The 25,156-nt window shown below is 38.8% G+C and overlaps 2 protein-coding genes across 2 annotated transcripts in view; both read right to left on the bottom strand.

Moving 5' to 3' along the window:
* Positions 1–259: 259 nt before the first annotated feature.
* LOC139720662 (uncharacterized) lies at positions 260–7,083 on the bottom strand. Its single transcript, XM_071632018.1, has 6 exons — positions 6,918–7,083; positions 5,191–5,487; positions 3,974–4,647; positions 2,689–2,917; positions 1,292–1,435; positions 260–546 (listed from the first exon to the last, which is right to left on the bottom strand). The coding sequence occupies exons 1-6, from the start codon at positions 7,081–7,083 to the stop codon at positions 260–262; spliced, it is 1,797 nt and encodes a 598-aa protein (XP_071488119.1).
* Positions 7,084–13,940: 6,857 nt separating this feature from the next.
* LOC139720625 (monocarboxylate transporter 7-like) overlaps positions 13,941–25,156 on the bottom strand; it is a 33,706-nt gene continuing 22,490 nt past the window's right edge. Inside the window, exons 2-7 of the mRNA XM_071631980.1 lie at positions 21,676–21,851; positions 20,213–20,509; positions 18,392–19,065; positions 17,440–17,668; positions 16,061–16,204; positions 13,941–14,930 (exon numbers count right to left, since the gene is read on the bottom strand). Of these exons, the coding sequence (XP_071488081.1) occupies positions 14,629–14,930; positions 16,061–16,204; positions 17,440–17,668; positions 18,392–19,065; positions 20,213–20,509; positions 21,676–21,841 (1,812 nt within the window). The 5' untranslated portion in view covers positions 21,842–21,851 and the 3' untranslated portion in view covers positions 13,941–14,628. The remainder of the gene's footprint in view (positions 14,931–16,060; positions 16,205–17,439; positions 17,669–18,391; positions 19,066–20,212; positions 20,510–21,675; positions 21,852–25,156) is intronic.

Raw genomic sequence — 25,156 nt, 5'->3', positions numbered from 1 at the left:
CATACATGTATTTCACATCTTATTGAGCGTATAGTCTTTCACATGTACCTATGTATAGATATCGTACGCAGACACACTTTCAAGTCAAGGTCCACTGTATGCTATATTTTGTATCTTGCTTGCTTGTCTTTTTAAGTATACGTATTATCAGTGTCAAGTGTATAGAGAAGATGCAGTTTCAGTAATTCTATGTTTTGCCTTCTATGAATATAAGCTCGTAGTATGGCGTCGCGAGCAGAAAACTCAAAGTTGATCTATTCTACACGCTGGTGATTCTCTCTGTTACGAGGTAATTCCATCCACTTTTCCGCCAAGATACGTCATCATGAAGACCATCGGTACGACCTGGCTTAGAAGATTTCTCAATAGTCTTCTGATCAATCGCGGAATATCGGCGACCAACTCTTTGGAACAAGATGAATCGGTCCCTTGCAAAGAGTCTCTGGTACACAATGGCAAGACCAAAGAGTGTCGTGGAGGCAAGAAAGATTCCAACATTCCCATAATACGCCATCTGGTAGGAGCCTGTGTTATCAACACTCTCACCTGAAATATTTAGAAAATGGACAAAATTAAGAACAGGAATTCACTAATGTTACCAAGAAAAGACTTGAATATAGAACATAGAATCTTAACTGTAATGAAATTATAAAACACAATTATCGTACATACATGGCTGTTCGCCTCACGAGATTTGACCATATTTATTTTAGCCATATAACCTCAAGTAACTCTTTGTATATTTGACTACCATATTACATGTAGCATAATTTTACTGGCAAGAACTACTCAGAATATTGCATTGCACAATTTTTCTTGGACCGTTTCAGGTGGCTAAACATGCGTTGAGAAAGCGACTTGCTGAAATTTACCATGCCGTGTTGGTTATAGGATAAGCAATGGAGAGAAAGGGAATCGTTGTAATTCGTCAAGGCACCTTATGATTGTCTTCTGCTCTTCCTGAACGTACACTTGACGGGCGAGTCTAAACAAGTTCCCTTCTTGATTACTGGCGACCCCTTCTTGAATTCTAGTGTTCCCGTCCTAAAAAGGCACATTCGTGAGTTTCAAAAGCCGCCTATAGCTTCTCGTCACATGTTTCAGCTTCCATTATCTCTGAGTGTATACTTTGAGAGCCAATAAATTGATTCAAACTTCATTTTCCCTTTTTTTTAACACAATGTACAAGGAAATAATCATGTGAAATTGCACTGGAAACCTCATAGAATTCTGCCAAAAATTTCTGACACAAAAAAGGGTTTATTTCTCTACCACGCTAATCGCCGCTTACCTAATACCGCTCCAAGTGTTCCACCCAAGCCGAAGGATATTGACATTCCTGCCCACATCTGGAGCCGGTACTCGACCCTGAAGATCTGCTCACTAAGGGAATGTGATAGGGAGTCGAGAGAAGCCAGTACGAATAACCCCTGCACTGTTGAAGAAATAAAAGGTGATTGTGATAGTGACAAACAGGTAGGTACTAAGTAGATAGATAGATAAAGACTATAGATAGATAGATACTATAGATAGATAAATTGATAGATTCATTCATTTAAATCAGTAAAAATGAATTAAAAAGAATACTTGTATTGCACAACTCTTTCACAGATTTGCATGTAATGCCACAATAATTAAAACATCTTGCTATAGATTATGATATGGCGATAGCCCCAAAAACTCATGGTATTTTAGCAATAACAAAAAATGTCCCCTCATACTAAGGTTTCAGAAGCATCGATTTCAGAAACAAGTTGTGTTGGCTGGAAATCGAGAGCTGAATAAAACATGTCATTTAAATTACACACAGGGCATACATACAAGTGAACATGACCATTGTCTCGTTGCTATACACCAAAGATACTGGAGTTACTGACTGTGCTTATCAAATATGAGCCTAATATGAGTATCAAGCACATGACCTGGAAAGAAACTGGATGAATCAAGTTTGGATTACCCAAGTCCTGTATGATCTGGACCCCGTTGCATAAGAGTTACGATCAAACGCAGGTCAAGAAGATCAAACGTAAGTCCCAAATGTTCCATTCTGACTGGTTGAAAATCAAGTTGCGTATGATTTTCTTGACTTGCGTTTGATCATAACTTTTATGCAAAAGGGCCCAGGACTGTGAGTACTTACAACCCTATGACCAGATTACGCGGTAGGCTGTGAATCTTCTATCAACATCCCTATTACAGAAAGTCATCACAAACGAGATAAAGGACAAAATAAGAGCCACTGCATCAACACTCGCTAATTCCGCAAATGTCATTACGTTACGTTCAGACGGTGATCCCAGCTAACCTCGAGAATAGCTATCTTGGGGGATAAGCTCTGGCCCCCTAACTATACGACGGGCGTTCACACGACGAAGCTTATCCTTGAAGGTAGCTATCCTCGATGATAGGCTAACTGTCCCCCGTAACCACGCTTATCTACAATAGCTCCTATCAACAAGTTCTGTCCACATGAAGCGTAACTACGAGTGGAACCCCCGCGGCTCGTTGATAGAGCGCTAACCCTGCGATTTCTCGTGGATAGCTAACTTCGAGTTAACTTCAAGATAGCTATCAGCGAGTGTGTCTGTAACAAGATGTCTAACACCGAGCCTCTCCTAGAAGAGAGCTATTCTCGAGGCTTATAGGGATCACGGTCTGAACGTAACTTCGGTCTGCTGGAGTCTGTACCTGTTGCCTGAAAGAAAATGTACGGCTTTGATGGCGTAATCTGTGTCATCACGAACATGAACAGGGCGCCAGTGCAATTGGCCACCATGACAATGAAGATCTTTGGGATCGGCAGACGATCGGTGATCACGCCCAGGACGATCTTTCCGACGACCTCCGTAGCGCCCATCGTCGCCATGACCAGAGCTGCCGTCTTCTTCGAGAATCCCGACGAAATCGTCATGTTGACCTGTAATGTCAACAGTTGCAAACCATGAAAGAAAAATTCCGCAAGGATAAAGATAGAGCTAGAAAAAAAATAAAGAGAGTGGCAGTAATCATGAATAGGAGACCCGAGATCTCCGTGAAAAACGACAAGTTAAATGCAGAGACTCCAACCCCAAGCACCTTCTGATCTGGAGATTCTCCCGCCCGAAACCCCTAGCAAACGGGAGACTCCAAGTTGATGTGTGCGAAGCGCGAAGTTCCTAGGGTTCTAGATGTTCTCTGGTATTATCTAAGGCTTATTTTTTCAACATACGATAGCAATAAGTAAGAAATCCTTTCCACCGGGAGACACAGAGCCAAGGCGGGAGAAATCAAATCTCAAGCGGGAGAACGGGAGATTTTGCAAAAATGGGCTTTCGGCGGGAGATCTCCCGTCGAAAACGGGAGAGTTGGAGTCTCTGTAAATGTATATAGCGCTTCACACTTTACTTGTTCATGCACATATGAAATTGCAACGCTCACTTTATTAAAATGAATAAATGCGACGGCGATATCACCTCGTGTGGTGCACGTCTCCAAAGTTTATTCATGTGCCACATTTCCCTTTTCAACCTGATCTAACCAAATACTGATTACCTGGTATATTCCTCCCATTTCATTATCCTAAAGAGGTAAATATACGTACCCCGTGTTAATATTAATGTGTAGGCCTATTATTAATGAGAATTATTGATGCAGTCTAGCTATTGTGACGTGACATTGCATCATCACAGGTATGCCGCAAGTTACCATCATTTCAAAACATTAATCTGTATTGAAATTCGATAACTTCGATATATTTCTTCGAACTGGTTGAAACTCTAACTCTTTCATTGATCAAAATTCTATTCCTGAACAGAAAATGGCGTCAAATGGAGTTCGTTTTCAAATTCACGCTGAAGTTCAGAGTACCAAAAAGACGGTGTCCCTACTGAAATAAACAAGAGACAAAAATGAGACCTTTGAAAAAGCAGTGATACATGATTATAGTGTGCTTTACAATACGATACAAAACTGCCTATCGGTCGAAATTTGGTACCGTGCTGAAGTAGGCAAATGAGACAGCCACAGCCGCCGTTACAAATCCCAGCTGGATCAGCAACATTTCTGGCATTTTCAGGATCTCGAGTCCATGGAGCCAAGAGCAGGATGAGCCAGTCTGTCCGTGAGCTTTACCCTTCAGAGAGTCTGCTGACGAAGGTTCTCTAGCTTCGTGAAGTCCTTCTGGGGTACGATCAAAATGACGCGTTTTATCAACATCTTCGTGGACAGAACCAATGCCCTGGAGTCTATATTCAGGGCTATCTTTGGAGCTCCCGTTTTGATGCAATTTCGGGAGCGACTTCTCTGCCGTTGTATCATTTTCGATAAAGGTCCTCGCTTTACGGCTGTCCAGTTTGTCTCTAGAAACACAATGATCACTGACGGTACCTGATTGCACATTCGGCTTAGTTCTAATAGGAACTACGTGGTCACAACCGCTGTCCTCCAAGAACTGTTCTCGCTCAGATTCCTTGTCCTTGAGTACGCGACCATCTTCAAGACCATCTGCCTCCGGAGGGGAACGCCGACATGGCTCACTTGGGGCAGAAGTGAACGTTGGGACACAGAAGCATCCGACCACGGCAATGATTCCCGACGTGATCCTCATCATTCCACGCCGACCGAACCGGTTGATGAGGGCGTAAACGACCGGATTGAAGATCAACACACCTAACAAAGAATCCAACAAAAATAGATCGCTTTAAGCTCAACAAACAAACTTGCATCATAAAAGTAAAATACGAAATTAGGCCTACACTATGAGTTATTCATTTCTTCGTCTGCATTGAATACAATCATGTTGTAATCCCTGAGTGTAAATAGTTTACAAATAGAGAAACAGATAAAAGACTAAAGTAAATTAGAGTGGAAACGAAATTTTGTCTCCAGTCCAAAATAACCCTTAAATCGTAATTTTGAAAGCCTCGTGTTACCACTGCGAGTTGTGACTTCTGCGGCTCCTAAGCTCGAACTGTACCAAAGAGAGCCTAGCAAGCCCTCATGAAAATTTGTAATAGTTCTCACACCAGAGCAACGTGTGTAATGGGTCAGTTGACTGATGCAATAAGTTCCTACTGATATTGACGAGTTTCATTATTCATAACAAAGAACACAATCAGAGTATATATATATATATATATATATATATATACATGTATATAATTACGCATGCATACACCTTTTTTTCTTCTTACAGTCTACATTTGACCTTACCGATATTAACACCAGCTGACACCGTTACCACTGCAAATGATCGATGTTTATTGGGGAAGTAGCCGATTGGACAGTTGAACGCACAGCACAAAATGAAACTGCATCCTACTCCGTAGAGACAGCTGTAGGAAAAGAACATAACGGAGATACCGGGAGCGAAAGAAGTCGTAATCGAGGCAACGACACAGAAGGTGACGCCCAGACAGCCGGCAAGGCGGTATCCCAGTTTCGTGGTCAGCGGTGAAGTGAGCAGACACGCCGCCAGTGATACCCCGTACGAAGATGTTCCAATATAGCCTGAAAAGATATCACAACGTATACAACTGGCAACAATAAACAACATGATCAAGTACAACTTGTACAATTATATCATGTGATCGACTTGTCAGCATCATCAGGCAATTAGATATTGATGTCCTCACGACGATGCATTCAATATAAAACAAACCAACATTATCTTTATTTCATCATTGAACATTACACAGTATAAAGAGTCTACGCAATCGGATAAAATTAAAAGGACGCCTTGATCATATTCACTATGATGATTGTAAGGGAACGTCGAAGGTTCGGTCTGTATATACGGTGAAACTTTATGTTTTGCTCCCTTTGCGAGCTCTTTTTGACAGTATTGGTGGAAATGAGGATTGGGTTTTTAACTTTTTTTGCGAGACACCAAGAAACTACTTACGAAATAGTACAGCATATTTACCATTCTAAGAGGAATTCAGAGTTTATTTGATGAAAATCGGTTAAGGAATGGCTGAGATATCCAAAAAACAAAGTAAAACAAAGCGACTGTAATAAAAGGTGGGTCCTTATACCTTTCATTAAGATCACTCTGTTTTGGATATCTCAGCCATTTCAAAAACCAATTTTAAACAAATAAACTATGAATTCCTTTTGGAATATTACATGCTCCTTCACATTTCATAAGGGGATTCTCATTATGTCACAAAAAGATATTACAAACTTGAAATTAGGTCTCGACAGAGCTATACAATCCCTTTAAACAATTATTTTACAATGTCCACCGCGCTATCCCTCCAAGCACAGCACATTAAAATCAAAAGAAAAACTGTGACAAACACAATGATGAGTGATTACAAATGTTTTGGCTTTTCAAAATCCTGATGAAAATGGGAAAGACGTTTGCTGGATGCTGCGGCAGTGAGAAGTTAGAAATGATAAAAGGCTATAACTCTGGAATTTTTACTCGACTCGAATGCACCCTTGCCCTAGCTTCCCCATCTTCAATTTATTATTCTATTAAAGGGATGGTACAGTATTAGTGGAGATGAGAATTGGGCTTTTAACTTTTTGCGAGATACCAAGAAAACACATGATATAGTACAGAGCATACCATTTTAAGAGGAATTCAAAGTTTATTTGATTAAAATCGGGTTTGGAATCACTGAAACATCCAAAAACAAAGTAAAACGAAGAGATCGTAATAAAGTGTGGGTCCCACACTTTATTAGAATCGCTCTTTTTCGGATATCTCAGCCATTTCAAAACCAATTTTCATCAGATAAACGTTTAATTCCTCATAGAATTACATGCTCTTTTATATTTCATTAAGGGTTTCTCATTATCTCACAAAAAAATGTTAGAAACCTGAAATTACGTCTCAACCCAAACTATATGATCCCTTTAAAGATGGAAAAAAAGACAAGCTCGCCGATCAGCGATGGTGATCGCTACGTACAAGATAAAACGTCATGTACCCGTTTTACTGACTCCGCTGTCGAAGTCGTCGATGAGGGCGACCATGAGGAGACCAAAGGAATACAGACAGCCGTAGACGACGCCGCAGAGCGTGGAAGAGGCAATGACCACCACCCATCTCCACTTGGCCTGAACAACAGTCCTCAAGCTTGGCAAGCACACCATGGTGTCCTGTCTGCCAGATCCCGCACAACTTGGTTATTACCGGTATTTGAAGTCAAAATTCAACTTTGAACTTTATTAGGAATCTAATTGTATTTGCAATGCATATTTAAGGGCGGAGCCAGGAATTCCGTACAGGGGGATCGAGGTGCTTTTACAAAATGAAAGGGGGACGGACGCGCCTCCATTTTTCTTCTTATTTCTTTTGTTTTAACAAAACATTAAGACGAGCGCGCCTCTTTTTATTTCATTTCTTTTAACAAAAAACAAAACAAAACTAAGAGGGGTGCACCCTGTGCGCCCCCTCTGGATCCGCCACTAATTAAACATTATTGTTATGATAGTCCCATTTTTAACTTATGTTTTTAGTTAATAACTATAACGAACTAAATTCAATTCAATTCAATCCAATATTATTTTATTTCCATGTAAAGTAATACAGAGTATTATAACTCTTACACGAGTACATAATCTCAAAAGGAACTTTGAATCACGTAATTTTCAACAAACCATGAATATATTATTTTGATGATATCAACTCTGGTTTGGATGAATAAACAAGTAAGCAATACAATCTTAATTGAAAACTTTACATGGAAAAGAGGAATTTACAAGAAAAGCATAGCTTGTAAAATTTGTTAATTATTCTAGGAGGTGATGGCATCTCAAGATCCGTCAACCACTCCATGTTTAAAATTTTGATATCCTGATGTCAGGCGAAATAATTAGAAAATAAAAAAAGACTATGACAAGGACAATAACAAAAGCAGGGACGGAACAGAAAGAAAATAAAACTAAAGATAGGCAAGAAAAAGAAAGGGAGGGAAACAAACCAAGACAATGTCTATACAACATTCAATAACTCGAAAGGTCACCAAGGCGTGAGGAAGAACTTAAAATTCTATACAAATTTGGCTTAAAACACAAACTCTTAATTATCTAAAAAATACTAATCATTAATTTATTCATTTATCTTATGAAAAAGAAATTATCTATTTGTTTGATTACGCGAGGATGACAAAATATTTTTTTTATAGCTTTTATTTAAAAGAAGGAAAAGTCAGAGCATCTTTTAGACCCCACAGGCGGGGCTGGGCTGAGCCGCGGCAGAGCCCAGCCTCAATTGCGGGGCCGAGCCCCACAATTCTGTCCGTTTACAGTGCCAGGCGCGGCCCGGCTTTTGATTCAAACCTTTCAATATTTTGTCGTAGTGGTGCTCTGCTTGTAAACAAACACTATTATTGGGAGGGCGCCGCTGGTCGCAATGTGGTATAGTCTGGTTTCCAGGCTCTTTGCAAACTGGACTCCGCGGTGACGTATTCGCCGCCTTTGCCGAAGGCAAAGACCTCTGCAGGACAAAACCACCTTAGACTACACTAGTTTTCGACACTGAGGGCGTTAATATCCTGAATAGCGAAATAGTACGGGCAGAGGTAAGGGTCTAGAAGCCAGACTTGATTTGCTACCACATTATTGGCCCAGTTTGCGTTTAGAGTGAGAAAAGGCCGGGCTCGGTCGCGGCCAAGCCAAGGCCGGGCTCGGTCGCGGCCAAGCCGTGGCCGAGATTACCTCCAGAACTTGGCCAAATGCGCTGCCGATTTTGGTACAAGTCTTTTGCGCGTTTATGTACAGTGAAATGAAGGCTGGACTCGGCCGCGGCCGAGCCCGGTCTTTTCACTTCCTGTAAACGGGGTCCTATGTAGAGTATTATCAAGGCTGTTCCAGAACCTCGGGCCAGTGAAAACAAATGTATTTTGGGCGAGGATTGTACGTAGTAAATGGTAAATGATATTCACTGGAACGTCGAGTAGTATATTGTGTACAGCATCCTTGCGACGAAAGATTTGATCAAATATTTGTGGTAAACTTCTATTATTATATTTGAACATAAATCGACCCAACTGAAATAAATATAAATCATTTATGCTTAATAATTTATTGTCACAAAAACAAATCATCAGTATGAGCACACGGATTTAAATGAGAGATTACTCTTAACGCCTTTCTTTTAAAATGATTTTTTTTCCCAAAATGAATTGATGCCTGTTGCCCCACTCTTAAATCCCACAATTCAAATACGGTAAAATAAAACTGGAGTGAAGCATAGTTAATGAAGAAGTTGATAGAAAATATTTCAGTCTATTTATTATATTTATATTTTTTATTATATTTCGTGAAATTGTTTTACAGAAATCATTGACATGATCTCTCCAAGTTTGTCAACACAAATACCAAGAAATCTTATACTATTGACTTGTTCAAGAAGAATATTGTCGATTAATATGTCCCCAGGCAATATTTCTATTGAATTACTGAAAATCATAAACTTAGATCGAGCAATATTGAGGGAAAGTTTATTAGCCTTGATCCAATATGAAACTTCTATCAATTCTGAATTCAGGGTATGAAGAAGAGTATGAGGATCAGGGCGGGAAAAAAAATGAAATCATCTACAAACAGTATAAACGACAATAATTTCGAAGATTTTTGAAAATCATTAATATGAATTATAAAGAGGAGTGGGTAAAATAGACTACCTTGTGGAACACCACAATTTATATCTAACATCTGAGAGTTTATATTGTTGAAAGTCACAAATTGTTTTCTGTTAGTAGCTCCTGAACCACTCCAAGGCCTTCCCACGAATTCCATAATGATATAATTTGCTGAGTAGTATTTTAATGATTGATAGTGTCGAAGGCCTTGGAGAAGTCCAGGAAAATACTAACCATAGAAATAATCATGTGACAAAACATATCTAGTGCTTGTGTCGCTTTTTCTACAAATGAAAGTAGAGCATGTGATGTGCAATGGTCTTCACGAAAACCAAATTGTGAACATTATGATTTGTTTGGCAAAATGTAGATGTTCTAACATATGCAATTCTTTCTAAAACCTTTGACATACTTGATAATCAGATAGGCCTGTAATTATTAACATCACTTTCATCCCCCTTTTTAAACACTGGGAGAACCTTAGCTATTTTCATATTGTCGGGTACAACACCAGTCGAAACAGATGAATCAAGAATGTGGGACAAGGGGTTCACCGACATAAAAAATAATATTTTTCAGTAAACGGTTATTAATACCATCAAAATCAGAACTTTTCTTATCATGAAGATCCATAATTTGGAAAACTTCTTCTCTATGAGTTGATACAAAGAATATTGAATTGGGGTTAGACGCACCTAGGAAGTCATTGAATGTTTTATGCGTTTAGATATCGGGTATTAGTCCGTACAGCAAGAAGTTATAGCTAGTAAGGATGTGTCATGTGCAATTTCTAACTTTCTGTGCAGGAAAGAATAAGCTAATATGACTTCATCAAAAAAGAAGATTTATTATTTGTTAAACCTGAAAGAATGTTATGTACAATAGTACATACATGACTATTATTTGGGTTTTGTATGAGTATTATGCAAAATTTGTTTACATGTACTGTTTTTAGGTTGTCATCCATTCCAGCGAGTCACATACAGTTTATACTGCCAGCAGGTTTCGGGAATGATTCCGGCTCTCCGTTGGCGGCCTTGTGTGCCTGCTGGGTGGGTTTGCTGCTCTCTCTATTCCGGCCTAATCCGATCGGCTCTGTGGGCAGATTCCATTTTGTATATTGATTATTGTGTGTGTGTGTATGCATGTTTGCGTAAGTGTATGAAGAAAGAAGGGTTGAGTAAAGAGTATCGTAACTGTGGGTGGATGATTTGTCATGTTTAACTAAAAATGTAACACTCGAATAAAGAATGGAGTCTGCCAGCGGCCTGAATTGGTGCTGGTGGAGTGAGCGGCGGTCCGGCTGGCATGTTCGCGGGCTTGTCGGCGGTTTGCTTGGGACATCTCTCGTAATCCTACATTATTTTGCTTATAAAGATGATTTGTGAAAATGGGTGACAACTCCTATTTGTGAAATACTTGGTATGGCTGCTTTTTTTGTTTTGTTTTGTTTTATTTTGGTTTGTTTGTTTTGTTTTGTTTTGTTTTTTGCTTTGATTGTTTTAATTTTATGTATGATTTGTTTTTGAAAATCAATAAAACACACACACACACACACACACACACACAAAGAAGCTTTCTCGAAGACTTTAAAATAACTTGCATAGGTCCCGATAAATCCCCAACGGAACTTTTAATTGAAGCCTGTTGGTTTTCTATTGGACTAACAAAACGTATTCTTTTTGACCAACAACAAATTGTTTGTTGGTTTTCTATTGACCCTATAGGACCTTTATTGGTGTTTGTTGGATTTCTGTTTGATTTGTGTCAGTCCGACAAGACATTTTCTGTTGGTATTCTTTTTGACCAATAAACTATTTTCCCTATTGAAACCAACAACGGGACTGTTAGTTTTGAAGGGTTAAACATGTTGCAAGCTCGCCCTGGGATGAAATCGCCTAGCTGTACACATACACAATTTTATACAAACATACAAACATACAGTACTTAGTGGGTTCATGTAAGGAGCCAAAGATAAAAACGCAATGCAGCTCACCTCCCTTCAATCGGTTCCTACCTTGCCCTGACTATCATCGCCACGCTGCTAGCTGGGGTTATCACGATATGAATATGAAGCTACCAGATCCATGGTAAGAGTTTCTGTGTACAGCCGAGCCTATAATGCTTTCTAGCTCCTTGGTATGCGATTGCTGTGTACTAGTTATGCATTACGATAGACGGTAATGTGGTTATGGAAGTACTCCTACTAGATATACATTCTCACCGGTAACCCGAGCGTGTCCAAGGAGTATGTTGTGCAATCAGGTGTGAAATCCTCAGCGAGGGAGCGAAGCGACCGAGAGGGGGTACCACGGTTGATTGAAACTTTTTGTAAAAACAAAGTACAAAAACCGCGTTTATAGAGCATCTAAAAGCAAATTTCTAGGGAATGCGGAAAAAAATTAGTGCGAAGGACCATGATTATAATATACAGTGCGTATCAAAAACACGCAACAAGATGCAACAATGACATAATGTGCCATGATGTAATAAGTGCAATATGTTATAATTTCTGATTTCTTTCATCATATATCTGACTTATGAAATCTGATTTCTTTCACCATAATGTTATATATATATATATATATATATATATATATATAGGGCCTATGTGTGTGTGTGTAGGGCCTACATTTTAAATTATCCAATAAGTCTAGGAATGGCACCATTATAATTTTTTTAAGCAAATAGAACACGTTTTTAGTTTTTGATATCACTCTTCACTTTGTGATGATTCTACCTATATGTTACAAATTATCGCCTACATCTCTATTTAGGCTGCGCGCATATCAAAAATATAGGGGAATATTAAATCTCTTGGTCATCAAATCGAATTCTCATCCGAGATTACTAAAAAATAAATGATTTCTACCGACTTTGCAGTAACTGAACTGCTTTATCTATTAATGTGTGAAAAAAATCACACTTTGTTAACTGTCCTAATTGCGTTTGCACACACACACACACACACGTATATATATATATATATATATATATATATATATAGGATCGGTACAGTAACCACACGCAGGGTTGAAATATATGGAGAATCGAAGATAAAGATATAATAACTATGGTCGAGAAAACTGGACGTTAGGCTAATTGATAAAAATATCTATATTTCGTGAGGAAGTTTATAATATAGATATATATAGAGAGACAGAGTCTCAGTTTAAAGAAGGTACGTTTTCAACCAATAGCAAAATACCACTGATAATAATCCGGTCTGGAAGGTCTGGCAAAGACTTGATTATACGATGCTTTCATATCAGTGTATAGGGGATACTATTTATTTGCATCAATCCGCTATTGTGGCAAAGTATCGTGTATAAGTTTTAAGCAAATAATGCAGTCAAACATGTATGGAATGCACGCATTCGCGTGATACGTGGTATGCTCAATGAAACAGAATAGCAATACATTACATTTAACACATACACACACACACACACACACACACACACACACACACATCAGCACCGGAAATTTAGTCGCATATATCCCCAAATATCTCCTTTGAAATTCGAACAGAAGGTAAATAATATAGTGATATCAAAGTGTTCACTTTCAACCATCACATACAGGACAAGCTTGTTACATGATAACTAGTCTCACTAATGGGCGACATTGCAAAGACTTAAGATTTAGACATTTTTGAAATAATTCTTTCCAATTCCTTGCCAAATAATTCGATTTTGACGAGTGAGCAGAGTTGGGAAACAAATTACTTCATCTGACATTTCTGAGGCCATGCACTGATTTTGTCAATTGAGGAAAAAAAATAACCCTATGCATACTGTGATACGACATGATAATACATGTAATAAGATTATTGTGACTTGTAATATATAAACATAATTGACTTTGTTGTAAATAAAATTTATGTCCTTAAGAAATCAAATCAAATCAAATCAAAATTTTAGAATGCTGTGTTTCAACAAATTTGCTGTTGTTTGTGTCGTGTTTTCCTTTCGATTGATATGAGCTTAGAAATGTCGACATACAGTGCATTTCTCATTAATGTTCTAATCAACATTGTATCAGTATCTGCCATTTTGTAGCCACATAAAATAATGATGTAGAATGTATTTTTGACAGTATAAATAACAACGCGGGACCTCCAGTAGACCTTGGTAGTACTAACTCTGGACATTAAGCGAGTTTTCGGCTGACGACGTTAATGCTATGAACTGAACTTGATCTTGAAGGCGAAAGGTAAAATGATCCAGAACCGTTTTGACTGTGAGATCTAATGTGATCAGCTGCTTCACGAAGGGGCGGAACGACATACACTGTACATCTTCTCTGTTTATTTTAAAAGAAAAACTTAAATCAATGCTACGTGATGATTACAATTTGCCCGACTAGAATCTTTCAACCTGCTTCATTTCACGTGATCCTTTCCTAATGCATGCGGGTCATTTTGAAGTGCACCCTTGCTTTACTTCTGGTTTCAACGTTTATACATGTGCTCCCATCAAATAATGATCATTACACTATATAGTTCTTATACCTTGAATTTGTATACGAACTTGTTGGATATGCTCGTATAATATTATGTGCTTATAATACAACATTTATTGTATGTCAATTTCACTCTACAGTTCTAATTCTTTTTCTCCTGTCTCTCTTTTTCCTTCTTTCTTTTTTCCTTTGATAACTTCTTGTGCCCTTTGTAGCTTGCTATTTCAGCTTTCATATGTCTATGCATCATCAGTATTCTGTGTCCTATCTCCATTGCGAAACGTATTCACATTGGTATTTGTTCCTGGAACCCGTGGTTATTACCTTTCCATCATACATGTATTTCACATCTGATTGAGCGTATAGTCTTTCACATGTACCTATGTATAGATATCGTACGCAGACACACTTTCAAGTCAAGGTCCACTGTATGCTATATTTTGTATCTTGCTTGCTTGTCTTTTTAAGTATACGTATTATCAGTGTCAAGTGTATAGAGAAGATGCAGTTTCAGTAATTCTATATTTTGCCTTCTATGAATATAAGCTCGTAGTATGGCGTCGCGAGCAGAAAACTCAAAGTTGATATTCTACACGCTGGTGATTCTCTCTGTTACGAGGTAATTCCATTCACCAGACTCGTTGCCACTTTTCCGCCAAGATACGTCATCATGAAGACCATCGGTACGATCTGGCTTGGAAGATTTCTCAATAGTCTTCTGATCAATCGCGGAATATCGGCGACCAACTCTTTGGAACAAGATGAATCGGTCCCTTGCAAAGAGTCTCTGGTACACAATGGCAAGACCAAAGAGTGTCGTGGAGGCAAGAAAGATTCCAACATTCCCATAATACGCCATTTGGTAGGAGCCCGTCTTATCAACACTCTCACCTGAAATATTTAGAAAGCGGACAAAAGTAAGAACAGGAGTATACAAATCAATTTCCATGAAAAGACTTGAATATAGAACATAAAATCTTAACTGTAATGAAATTATAAAACACAATTATCGTATACATGGCTGTTCACCTCACAAGATTTGACCATAATTATTTTAGCCATATAACCTCAAGTAACTCTTTGTATATTTGACTACCATAATACATGTAGCATAATTTGACTGGCAAGAACTGCTCAGAATATTGCATTGCACAATTTTTCTTGGACCGTTTCAGGTGGCTAAACATGCGTTGAGAAAGCGACTTCCTGAAACTTACCACGCCGTGTTGGTTAGGATAAGCAGGGGAGAGAAAGGGAATCTTTGTAATTCGTCAAGGCACCTTATGATTGTCTTCTGCTCTTCCTGAACATAAAGGGACTGTACAGTTCTGGTTGAGGTGAGGATTTAGCTTTTAACGTTATGCGAGATATTCAGAAACCACTCTATGAGATGTCAAAGAGCATGCAATTCTAAGGGGAATCAAAAGTTTATTCGATTAAAATCGGTTTTGAAATGGCTGAGATATCCTGAAACAAGGTGAAACAAAGAGATCCTAATAAAAGACGTGGCATGTCGCCTTTTATTAATTGTTATCACTTTTTTGGATATGTCAGCCATTTGAAAACCAATTTTCATCATATAAATGTTGAATTCTTCTTAAAATTATATGCTCTTTCATATTTCATAAGAGGTTTCTCATTATCTCACTTAGGAATGTTATAAACCTGAATCCTCACCTCAACCAGTACTGTATAGTCCCTTTAACAGGCGAGTCTAAACAAGTTGCCTTCTTGATTTCTGGCGACCCCTTCTTGCATTCTAGTGTTCCCGTCCTAAAAAGGCACATTCGTGAGTTTCAAAAGCCGCCTATAGCTTCTCGTCACATGTTTCAGCTTCCATTATCTCTGAGTGTACTTTGAGAGCCAATAAATCGATTCAAACTTTATTTCCACTTTTTTTTTCAACAGAATGTACAAAGAAATAATCATGTGAAATTGGCACTGGAAACCTCATAGAATTCTGCCAAAAATTTCTGACACAAAAAAGGGTTTATTTTTCTACCACGCTAATCGCCGCTTACCGAATACCGCTCCAAGTGTTCCACCCAAGCCGAAGGATATTGACATTCCTGCCCACATCTGGAGCCGGTACTCGTGCCTGAAGATCTGCTCACTAATGGAATGTGGTAGGGAGTCGAGAGAAGCCAGTACGAATAACCCCTGCACTGTTGAACAAATAAAAAGTGATTGTGATAGTGACAAACAGGTAGGTACTAAGTAGATAGATAGATAAATACTACGTAGACAGATACTATAGATAGATAGATTGATAGATTCATTCATTTAAATCAGTAAAAATGAATTAAAAAGAATATTGCACAACTCTTTCACAGATTTGCATGTAATGCCACAATAATCAAAACATCTTCCTACAATTATGATATGGCGACAGCCCCAAAAACTCATGATATTTTAGCAACAACAACAAAAAAGTCCTCTCTTACTACGGTTTCAGAAACATCGATTTCAGAAACAAGTTGTGTTGGCTGGAAATTGAGTGCTGAATAAAACATGACTCTCTTTATTCATCATTTGAATTACACGCAGGGCATACATACAAGTGAACATGGTCATTGTCTCGGTGCTACAAAAAGATACTTGGAGATACTGACTCCAATAATACTCCAATAATTATACGCCTAATATGAGTATCAAGCACAGACCTGAAAAGGAACTGGATGAATCAAGTTGTGATTACGCAAGTCCCGTATGATCTGGGCCCCGTTGCATAAAAGTTACGATCACACGCAAGTCCCAAATGCTCCATTCTGATTGGTTGAATATCAAGTTGCGTATGATTTTCTTGACTTGCGTTTGATCATAACTTTTATGCAAAAGGGCCCAGGACTGCGAGTACTTACAACCCTATTACAAGATTACGCGGTAGGCTGCGAATCTTCTATCAACAGCCCTTTAACAGAAAGTCATCACAAACGAGACAAAGGACGAAATAAGAGCCACTACATCAGCACTTGCTAATTTCGCAAATGACATTAAGTTACGTTCAGACGGTGATCCCTAACCTCGAAAACAGCTATCTTGGAGGATAAGCTCTGGCGGGCGTTCACACGACGAAGCTTATTCTTGAAATTAGCTATACTGGAGGATAGGCTAACTGTCACCGTAACCACGCTTATCTACAAACCCCTATCAAGTTCTGTCCACATGAAGCTGAACTACGAGTGGAACCCCTCCCCCCCCCCCCCCCCCCACCCCCGGCTCGTTGATAGAGCGCTAACCCTGATCTCGTTGATAGCTATCTTCGAATTAGCTTCTAGATAGCTACCAATGAGTGCACCAACACGGTGCCTAACTACGAGCCTATCCTCGAAGAGAGCTATCCTCGAGGTTTGATAGGGATCACCGTCTGAACGTAGCTTCGGTCTGCTGGAGTCTGTACCTGTTGCCTGAAAGAAAATGTACGGCTTCGATGGCGTAATCTGTGTCATCAAGAACATGAACAGGGCGCCAGTGCAATTGGCCACCATGGCAATGAAGATCTTTGGGATCGGCAGACGATCGGTTATCACGCCCAGGACAATCTTTCCGACGACCTCCGTAGCACCCATCGTCGCCATGACCAGAGCTGCCGTCTTCTTCGAGAATCCCGACGAAATGGTCATGTTGACCTGTGACGTCAACAGTTTCAAACCATTAAAGAAAAATTCCGCAACGTATTCATGTTAACGATAAAGATAGAGCTAGAAAAAAAAATAAACATGAGTGGCATTGATTATGAATAGGAGACCCGAGACCCCCATGAAAAACGGTAAATTAAATGTATAACTGTTCACACTTGTTCATGAACGTGACACTCACTTTAATAAACGAATATTATTAGTAAATGCGACGACGACGTCACGTGTGGTGTACGTCTCCAAAGTTTGTTCATGTGCCTTTAACCCAACCAAAGGACTGATTACCTGGCATATTCTTCACATTTCATTTCCTGAAAGTGGTAAAGATACTCCCGTGTTGATATTGATGTGCCCTACGGGAGAGTATTATTGATGCAGCCTATTTTGACATGACACTGCTTTATCAAAGGTATGCCGCCAGTTACCATTATTTCAAAACATGTAAATCTGTATTGAATTTCGTTAACTTCGATATGTTTCTTCGAACAGGTTGAACCTCTAACTCTTTCATTGATCAAAATTCTATTCCTGAACAGAAAATGGTGTCAAATGGAGTTCTTCGTCACTTTCACGCTGAAGGTCAGTTTACCAAAAACACGGTGTCCCTACTGGAACGAACAAAAAAAAAGAGAGACCTTTGAACAAGCAGCGATGCATGGTATAGTTTGCTTCACTGAAACGATGCAAAACTGCCTATCGGTCGAAATTTGGTACCGTGCTGAAGTAGGCAAATGAGACAGCCACAGCCGCCGTTACAAAGCCCAGCTGGATCAGCCACAATTCTGGCATTTTCAGGATCTCGAGTCCATGGAGCCAAGAGCAGGATGAGCCAGTCTGTCCGTGAGCTTTACCCTTCAGCGAGTCTGCTGACGAAGGTTCTCTAGCTTCGTGAAGTCCTTCTGGGGTACGATCAAAATGACGCGTTTTATCAACATCTTCGTGGACAGAACCATTGCCCTGGAGTCTATATTCAGGGCTATCTTTGGAGCTCCAGTTTTGATGCAATTTCGGGAGCGACTTCTCTGCCGTTGTATCATTTTCGATAAACGTCCTCGCTTTACGGCTGTCCAGTTTGTCTCTAGAAACACAATGATCACTGACGGTACCTGATTGCACATTCGGCTTAGTTCTAATAGGAACTACGTGGTCACAACCGCTGTCCTCCAAGAACTGTTCTCGCTCAGATTCCTTGTCCTTGAGTACGCGACCATCTTCATGACCATCTGCCTCCGGAGGAGAACGCCGACGTGGCTCACTTGGGGCAGAAGTGAACGTTGGGATACAGAAGCATCCGACCATGGCAATGATTCCCGACGTGATCCTCATCATTCCACGCCAACCGAACCGGTTGATGAGGGCGTAAACGACCGGATTGAATATCAACACACCTAATAAAGAATCCAACGAAAATAGATCGCTTTAAGCTCAACAAACAAACTTTCACTATGAGAGTAAAATACGAAATTAGGCCGACATTATGAGTTATTCATTTCTTCGTCTGCATTGAATACGTGTTCTAATCCCTGAGTGTAAATAGTTTACTTAAAGGACAAGTTCACCTTCATAGACATGTGGGTTGAGTGAATGCAGCAATATTAGTAGAACACATCAGTGAGAGTTTGAGCAAAATCGGACAATCCGTTAAAAAATTATTAATTTTTGAAGTTTCTGCTCAGTCACGGCTGGATGAAAAGACTACTATAGCTTGTGATGTCACATTAGTACAACGATATAAAGAAAGAATAAAGAAAGTTCAACATATTTCCATTTTTCTCGCATAACAAAAGAACACTCGACTTCTCTCTTTCAGAAGGCAGGGGGAATAATATTACCCTTAACATACGTCAGTAGCAAGTCGAAAAAATGTGCACTTTATTCAAAAAGTAAAGTTTTGTGAAATTCTCTTTTTATTTTCTTTATGTAGTTGTACGCATGTGACATCATACACTATAGTAGTCTTCTCTTCCAGCAGTGACTGCGCAGATACTTAAAATATTCGTAACTTTTGAACGGATTGTCCAATTTTCCTCAAACTTTCACTGATGTGTTCTACTAATATTGTTTCATTCTCTCAATCCTTATGTATATGAAGGTGAACTTGTCCTTTAATAGAGAAACAGATAAAAGACTAATGTAGATTAGAGTGGAAACGAAATTTTGTCTCCAGTCCCAAATAACCCTTAAATCGTAATTTTTGAAAGCCTCGTGTTACCACTACGAGTTGTGACTTCTGCGGCTCCTAAGCTCGAACTGTACCAAGGAGAGCCTATAGCAAGCCCTCATGAAAATTTGTAATAGTTCTTACACCAGAGCAACGTGTGTAATGGGTCAGTTGACTGATGCAATAAGTTCCTTTTGATATTGACGAGTTTCATTATTCAAAACAAAGAATGCAAACATAGTAGATATATATATATATATATATATATACATGTATATATTACATATATATATATATATATATATATGTACATGTATATATTACGCATGCATACACCTTTTTTTTTTCTTCTTACAGTCTACATTTGATTTTACCGATATTAACACCAGCTGACACCGTTCCCAGTGCAAATGATCGATGTTTATTGGGGAAGTAGCCGATTGGACAGTTGAACGCACAGCACAAAATGAAACTGCATCCTACTCCGTAGAGACAGCTGTAGGAAAAGAACATTACGGAGATACCGGGAGCGAAAGAAGTCGTAATCGAGGCAACGACACAGAAGGTGACGCCCAGACAGCCGGCAAGGCGGTATCCCAGTTTCGTGGTCAGCGGTGATGTGAGGAGACACGCCGCCAGTGATACCCCATACGAAGATGTTCCAATATAGCCTGGAAAGATATCACAACGTATACAACTGGCAACAATAAACATGATCTCTTACAACTTTTATCATGTTTGTACTTATCAGCTATTTGCCGGCTGCGTGAAATCCACTTGTCAGCATCATCAGGCAGTTAGATATTGATGTCCTCACGACGATGCATTCAATATAAAACAAACCAACATTATCTATTTTTCATCACTGAACATTACAAAGTACAGTGTATAAAGAGTCTACGCAATCGGATGAAATTAAAAGGACGCCTTGATCATATCCATTATGATGATTGTAAGGGAACGTCGAAGGTTCGGTCTGTATATACGGTGAAATTTTATGTTTTGCTCCCTTTGCGAGCTCTTTTTTGACTTAAAGGGATGGTATAGTATTGGTGGAGATGTTGATTGGGTTTTGAACTTTTTGCGAGATACCAACAAACCACTTATGAAACAGAATAGAGCGGGTTGAAGAGGAATTCAAAGTTTATTTGAAGAAAACATATTTGGGAATGGCTGAGGCATCCAAAAACAAAGCAAAACAAAGCGACTGCAATAAAAGGTGGATCCCATCTTTATTAAGATCACTCTGTTTTGGATATCTCAGCCATTTCAAAACCAATTTTCATCAAATAAACGATGAATTCCTCTTGGAATCAAATGCTCTTTCACGTTTCATAAGAGGTTTCTTATTGTCTCACCAAAAGATGTTACAAACTTGAAGTTAGGTCTCGACAAAACAATACAATCCCTAAACAATCATTTTATAATGTCCATCGTGCTGTCCGTCAAAGCACAGCACATTAACATTAAAAGAAAAACGATGACAAACACATAAGTGATTGCAAATGCTTTGGCTTTTCAAAATCCCTAGATCAAAATCCTTTTCAAAATGTTCTATACCAATTATTACAAATTGTTCGGAAGAGTTTGGCAATTTTTAGGCATCGAATCTTAAAAGAAAAAAAAAAACCACAACCAAACTTCTTCGTATCTCATTAAGAGTCATATTTACGACACACTCCAGAGAGTAGATGCTGTATAATGCTGATGAAAATGGGATGCACCCTTGCCCTATAGCTTCCCATCTTCAATTTATTATTCTACTAAAGCTGAAAAAAAAGACGAGCTCGCCGATCAGCGATGGTGATCGTTACGTACAAGATAAAACGTCATGTACCCGTTTTACTGACTCCGCTGCTGAAGTCGTCGATGAGGGCGACCATGAGGAGACCAAAGGAATACAGACAGCCGTAGACGACGCCGCAGAGCGTGGAAGAGGCAATGACCACCACCCATCTCCACTTGGCATGAACAACAGTCCTCAAGCTGGCCAAGCAAACCATGGTGTCCCGTCTGCAAGATACCGCACGACAACTGGGTTATTATCGGTATTTGAAGTCAAAATTTAACTTTGAACTTTATTAGAGATTTAATTGTATTTGTAAAGCATATTTAGGGGCGGATCCAGGAATTCCGTAAAGGGGGATCGAGGTGCTTTTACAAAATTAAAGGGGGACGGACGCGCCCAAATTTTTCTTTTTTAGTTCTTTTGTTTTAACAAAAAATTAAAGAAGGGCACGCCCTGTGCGCCCCATCTGCATCCGCCACTAACTAAACATTATTGTTATTGTTATAATATTCAGAATTTTAACTTATGTTAGTTAATAAGTGGTATTTTCATGATATCGAATGTGTGATCTAGTTAGTAACCAACCCTAAAACCTCAACAACTATACTCGGCAATATCATAACGAACTAGATATCAGGTATTGTATTAGTCCGTATAGCAATAAGTTATAGCTAGTGAGGATGTGTCATGTGCAATTTAGAAGTCTATGTGAAGGAAAGAATTAGCTAATGTAACTGCATTAAAAAAGAAGATGCTTATCAAGGCTTTCAAATAATTTGTATAGGTCCCACTAGATTCCTAGCAGAACTTTCAATTGATGCCTGTTGGTTTTCTATTCGTCCAACAAAAAGTATTCCTTTGGACCAACAAAAAAAAATTGGTATTCTATTAACCCTATTATAGGACTTTCTATTGGTGTTTGTTGGATTTCTGTTGGATTTGTATCGGCCGAACAAGACATTTTCTATTGGTATTTTTTTGACCAATAAACCATTTTCCCTATTGAAACCAACAACGGGACTGTTCCCAGTTTTGAAGGGTTAAGAACCCGTTGCAAGTTCAACTTCAACTTGGGATGAAATTGACTATCTATACATACATACGTGTGGGTTATTACACCTAGCCAAAAATAAAAACGCAATGCTGCTCACCTCACAGCCAGCTCCCTTCAATTTGTTTACGGGCCAACCTTCCCCGGACTATCACTGGCCACGCTGCTAGCTGGGGTTATCACGGTCTGAGTATTATGGAGATACCAGTTCATGCGGTATATGAGCTTCTGGTGTACTGTACTGTGTATGTTTACTAGCTCCTTGTTATGATCTTGTGAGTCTTGTGTACAGTTACGTGCAGACAGACGATACGGTTGAGGTACTTGATATGGCTAAACATTCTCACCGGCAACCCGAGCGTGTCCGAGGATTACGTTGTGCAATAAATGTGCGCATGCATTACCGATACACATTCGCCATTCCAAGGATATTAAATAATAGGACTCTTTTATTAGGGATTCCCAAGGTCCAAAGACGACGACTATCAGCAATCGATATCAGACCCCTCGAATTACCTATCATAACTTGTCACAGGAACGAATTCAAACCTGTGTAGCGAATTCCACTGTTTTATCTTCCCGTTGAGGACGGTTTGATTTTGCTACAACACGCATTTCCCATAGATGCTTGCCCGAGTTTGCTCGGGACTCGTCCTCAACGGGTTAAAACTCATGGGGAAAATTTTAAACTTAATCTATAAACATACTATAAACTATAGGTATGTACCTAAATTGTTGGTAAATGATAATATTGTTTTGAAACCGGAGGGCCAAACTCCAAAAACTCGCTTACTTAACGAGTGAGTTCCACTCTCTCTACAAACTAAGTAGACCATGCTTATTTTCAAGTTTTTATTGTAACAAACAACATTCCACTGGTCTACCTCAAAAAATTTGTTGCGAAAGCCTCCAAATCCAAGATGGCGTCCAAGATGGCCGCCATATTTACTGAATTTGTTATTTGAAAGATAGAATTTGATAGAAACATCAGATTTCAACAAATGTGATGTCATATGAAAGAAAATTAAATTTTCTACAAGTTGATACCATTTTTGTGGGTTATTGTAATAACTGGATTGAGATTTTAATGAAAATATACTCATTTTTTGATATTTTTCTCAAAAAAGGAAAATCATGAAAATGCTTGATTCGGCATAAATAAAAGAAAGAATGAAGGATAATCTTGAAACATTTCAAGAATTTTGTTTGACATACAATTAATATTTGGAGAAAATTAGATGTCAGTACCATTTTTGGTTTAGGAGTTATAATGTCTCAAACTTGAAAACTCGCTATGTAAAAATGGCCACTTTAGTTGTGACCAGACCTTGTTGGTTGTAAGAGTCTGCGCGCGCCCAGACTACTACACGCACAACTCTTGTAGAGGCTGCAGTGCCAGTGGTGCGTGTAGTAGTCTTAGCAAACGCAGACTTTTCTTTGACAAACAAGGGTTTGTGCCTGCAAACTAACTTTTCATAAGTGGTTGCTCAGGTGACGCTGATCGCTATTATTTCAAAGTAGATTGTTCTGAAGCAGATGAGGTGAAGCAAAAAATATTTTTCAAATAGTGGTAGAAGCTTGAAACAACCGTGCTATAGAAAGTTTAAAACAAAAAATTTGGATCAATCACTCAAAAAATTCAAGATTGCAGGCCATCAAAGCTGACATAGTGTATTGCGCCAAAGTAAATGTATTACTAGTATTTCGATTTTGATAAAATTTTGTCTGTTTTGCTGTCTATTTATATGGTTTTTATGTATTCTGAACATTGTAATGCTATTTCAAACCATCTAAGGTTTTTATGGAGACATTTTTCAGAATGCACCATGAATATTTCTCTAAAAGGTTAAAAAAAAATAGATTCAAAAATGTTTATGAAAACCATGTAGAAATTAACATCTTTCCCATATAATCAATATTTGGAGAAAATTAGAGGTCAGTATTGTATTTGGTTCAGGAGATATAATGTCTCAAACTTGAAATCCCATTTTACATACTATCATATATTAACACGCATCTGTTCCCAAAGATGTCACAGAGGGTCAAATCCAAGCTCGTGCTTACTTTTCGAGTTCCACTCTCTCTATAAACAAGACCATACATTATATCAAACATACTAAGCAATGTTCGGTAAGTACACCTCAGTAGATTTGTTGCAAAAACCCCCAAAGTACAAATGCGGTCTAATAGGGACGCTATTTTTATTGAATTTAACATTTCAAATATAAAATTTGATAGAGATATTGGATTGCAACAAATTTGATGTCATACGAAGGAGAGTAAAACTTCCTACAAGTTGATACCACTTTAGCTGAGTATTGTGATAAATGGGGGGGGGGGGGGGGTTGTTTGCTTCTCTCTTTTTTTGGTGGGGAGGGGAGGAAATCCATATTTTTATAATGCTTTGAAAAAAGGAAGAAATGTAAAAATGCATGATTTAGTATTTGAGTGGTAGGTGACGCTGGTCGCTATTGCTGT

Source organism: Diadema antillarum, unplaced genomic scaffold (assembly GCF_040938485.1).
Source record: "Diadema antillarum isolate AM-2024a unplaced genomic scaffold, OU_Dant_1.0 scf00000131, whole genome shotgun sequence".
Taxonomy (NCBI): Eukaryota; Metazoa; Echinodermata; class Echinoidea; order Diadematoida; family Diadematidae; genus Diadema; species Diadema antillarum.
This window is presented reverse-complemented; position numbering and strand designations above follow the sequence as displayed.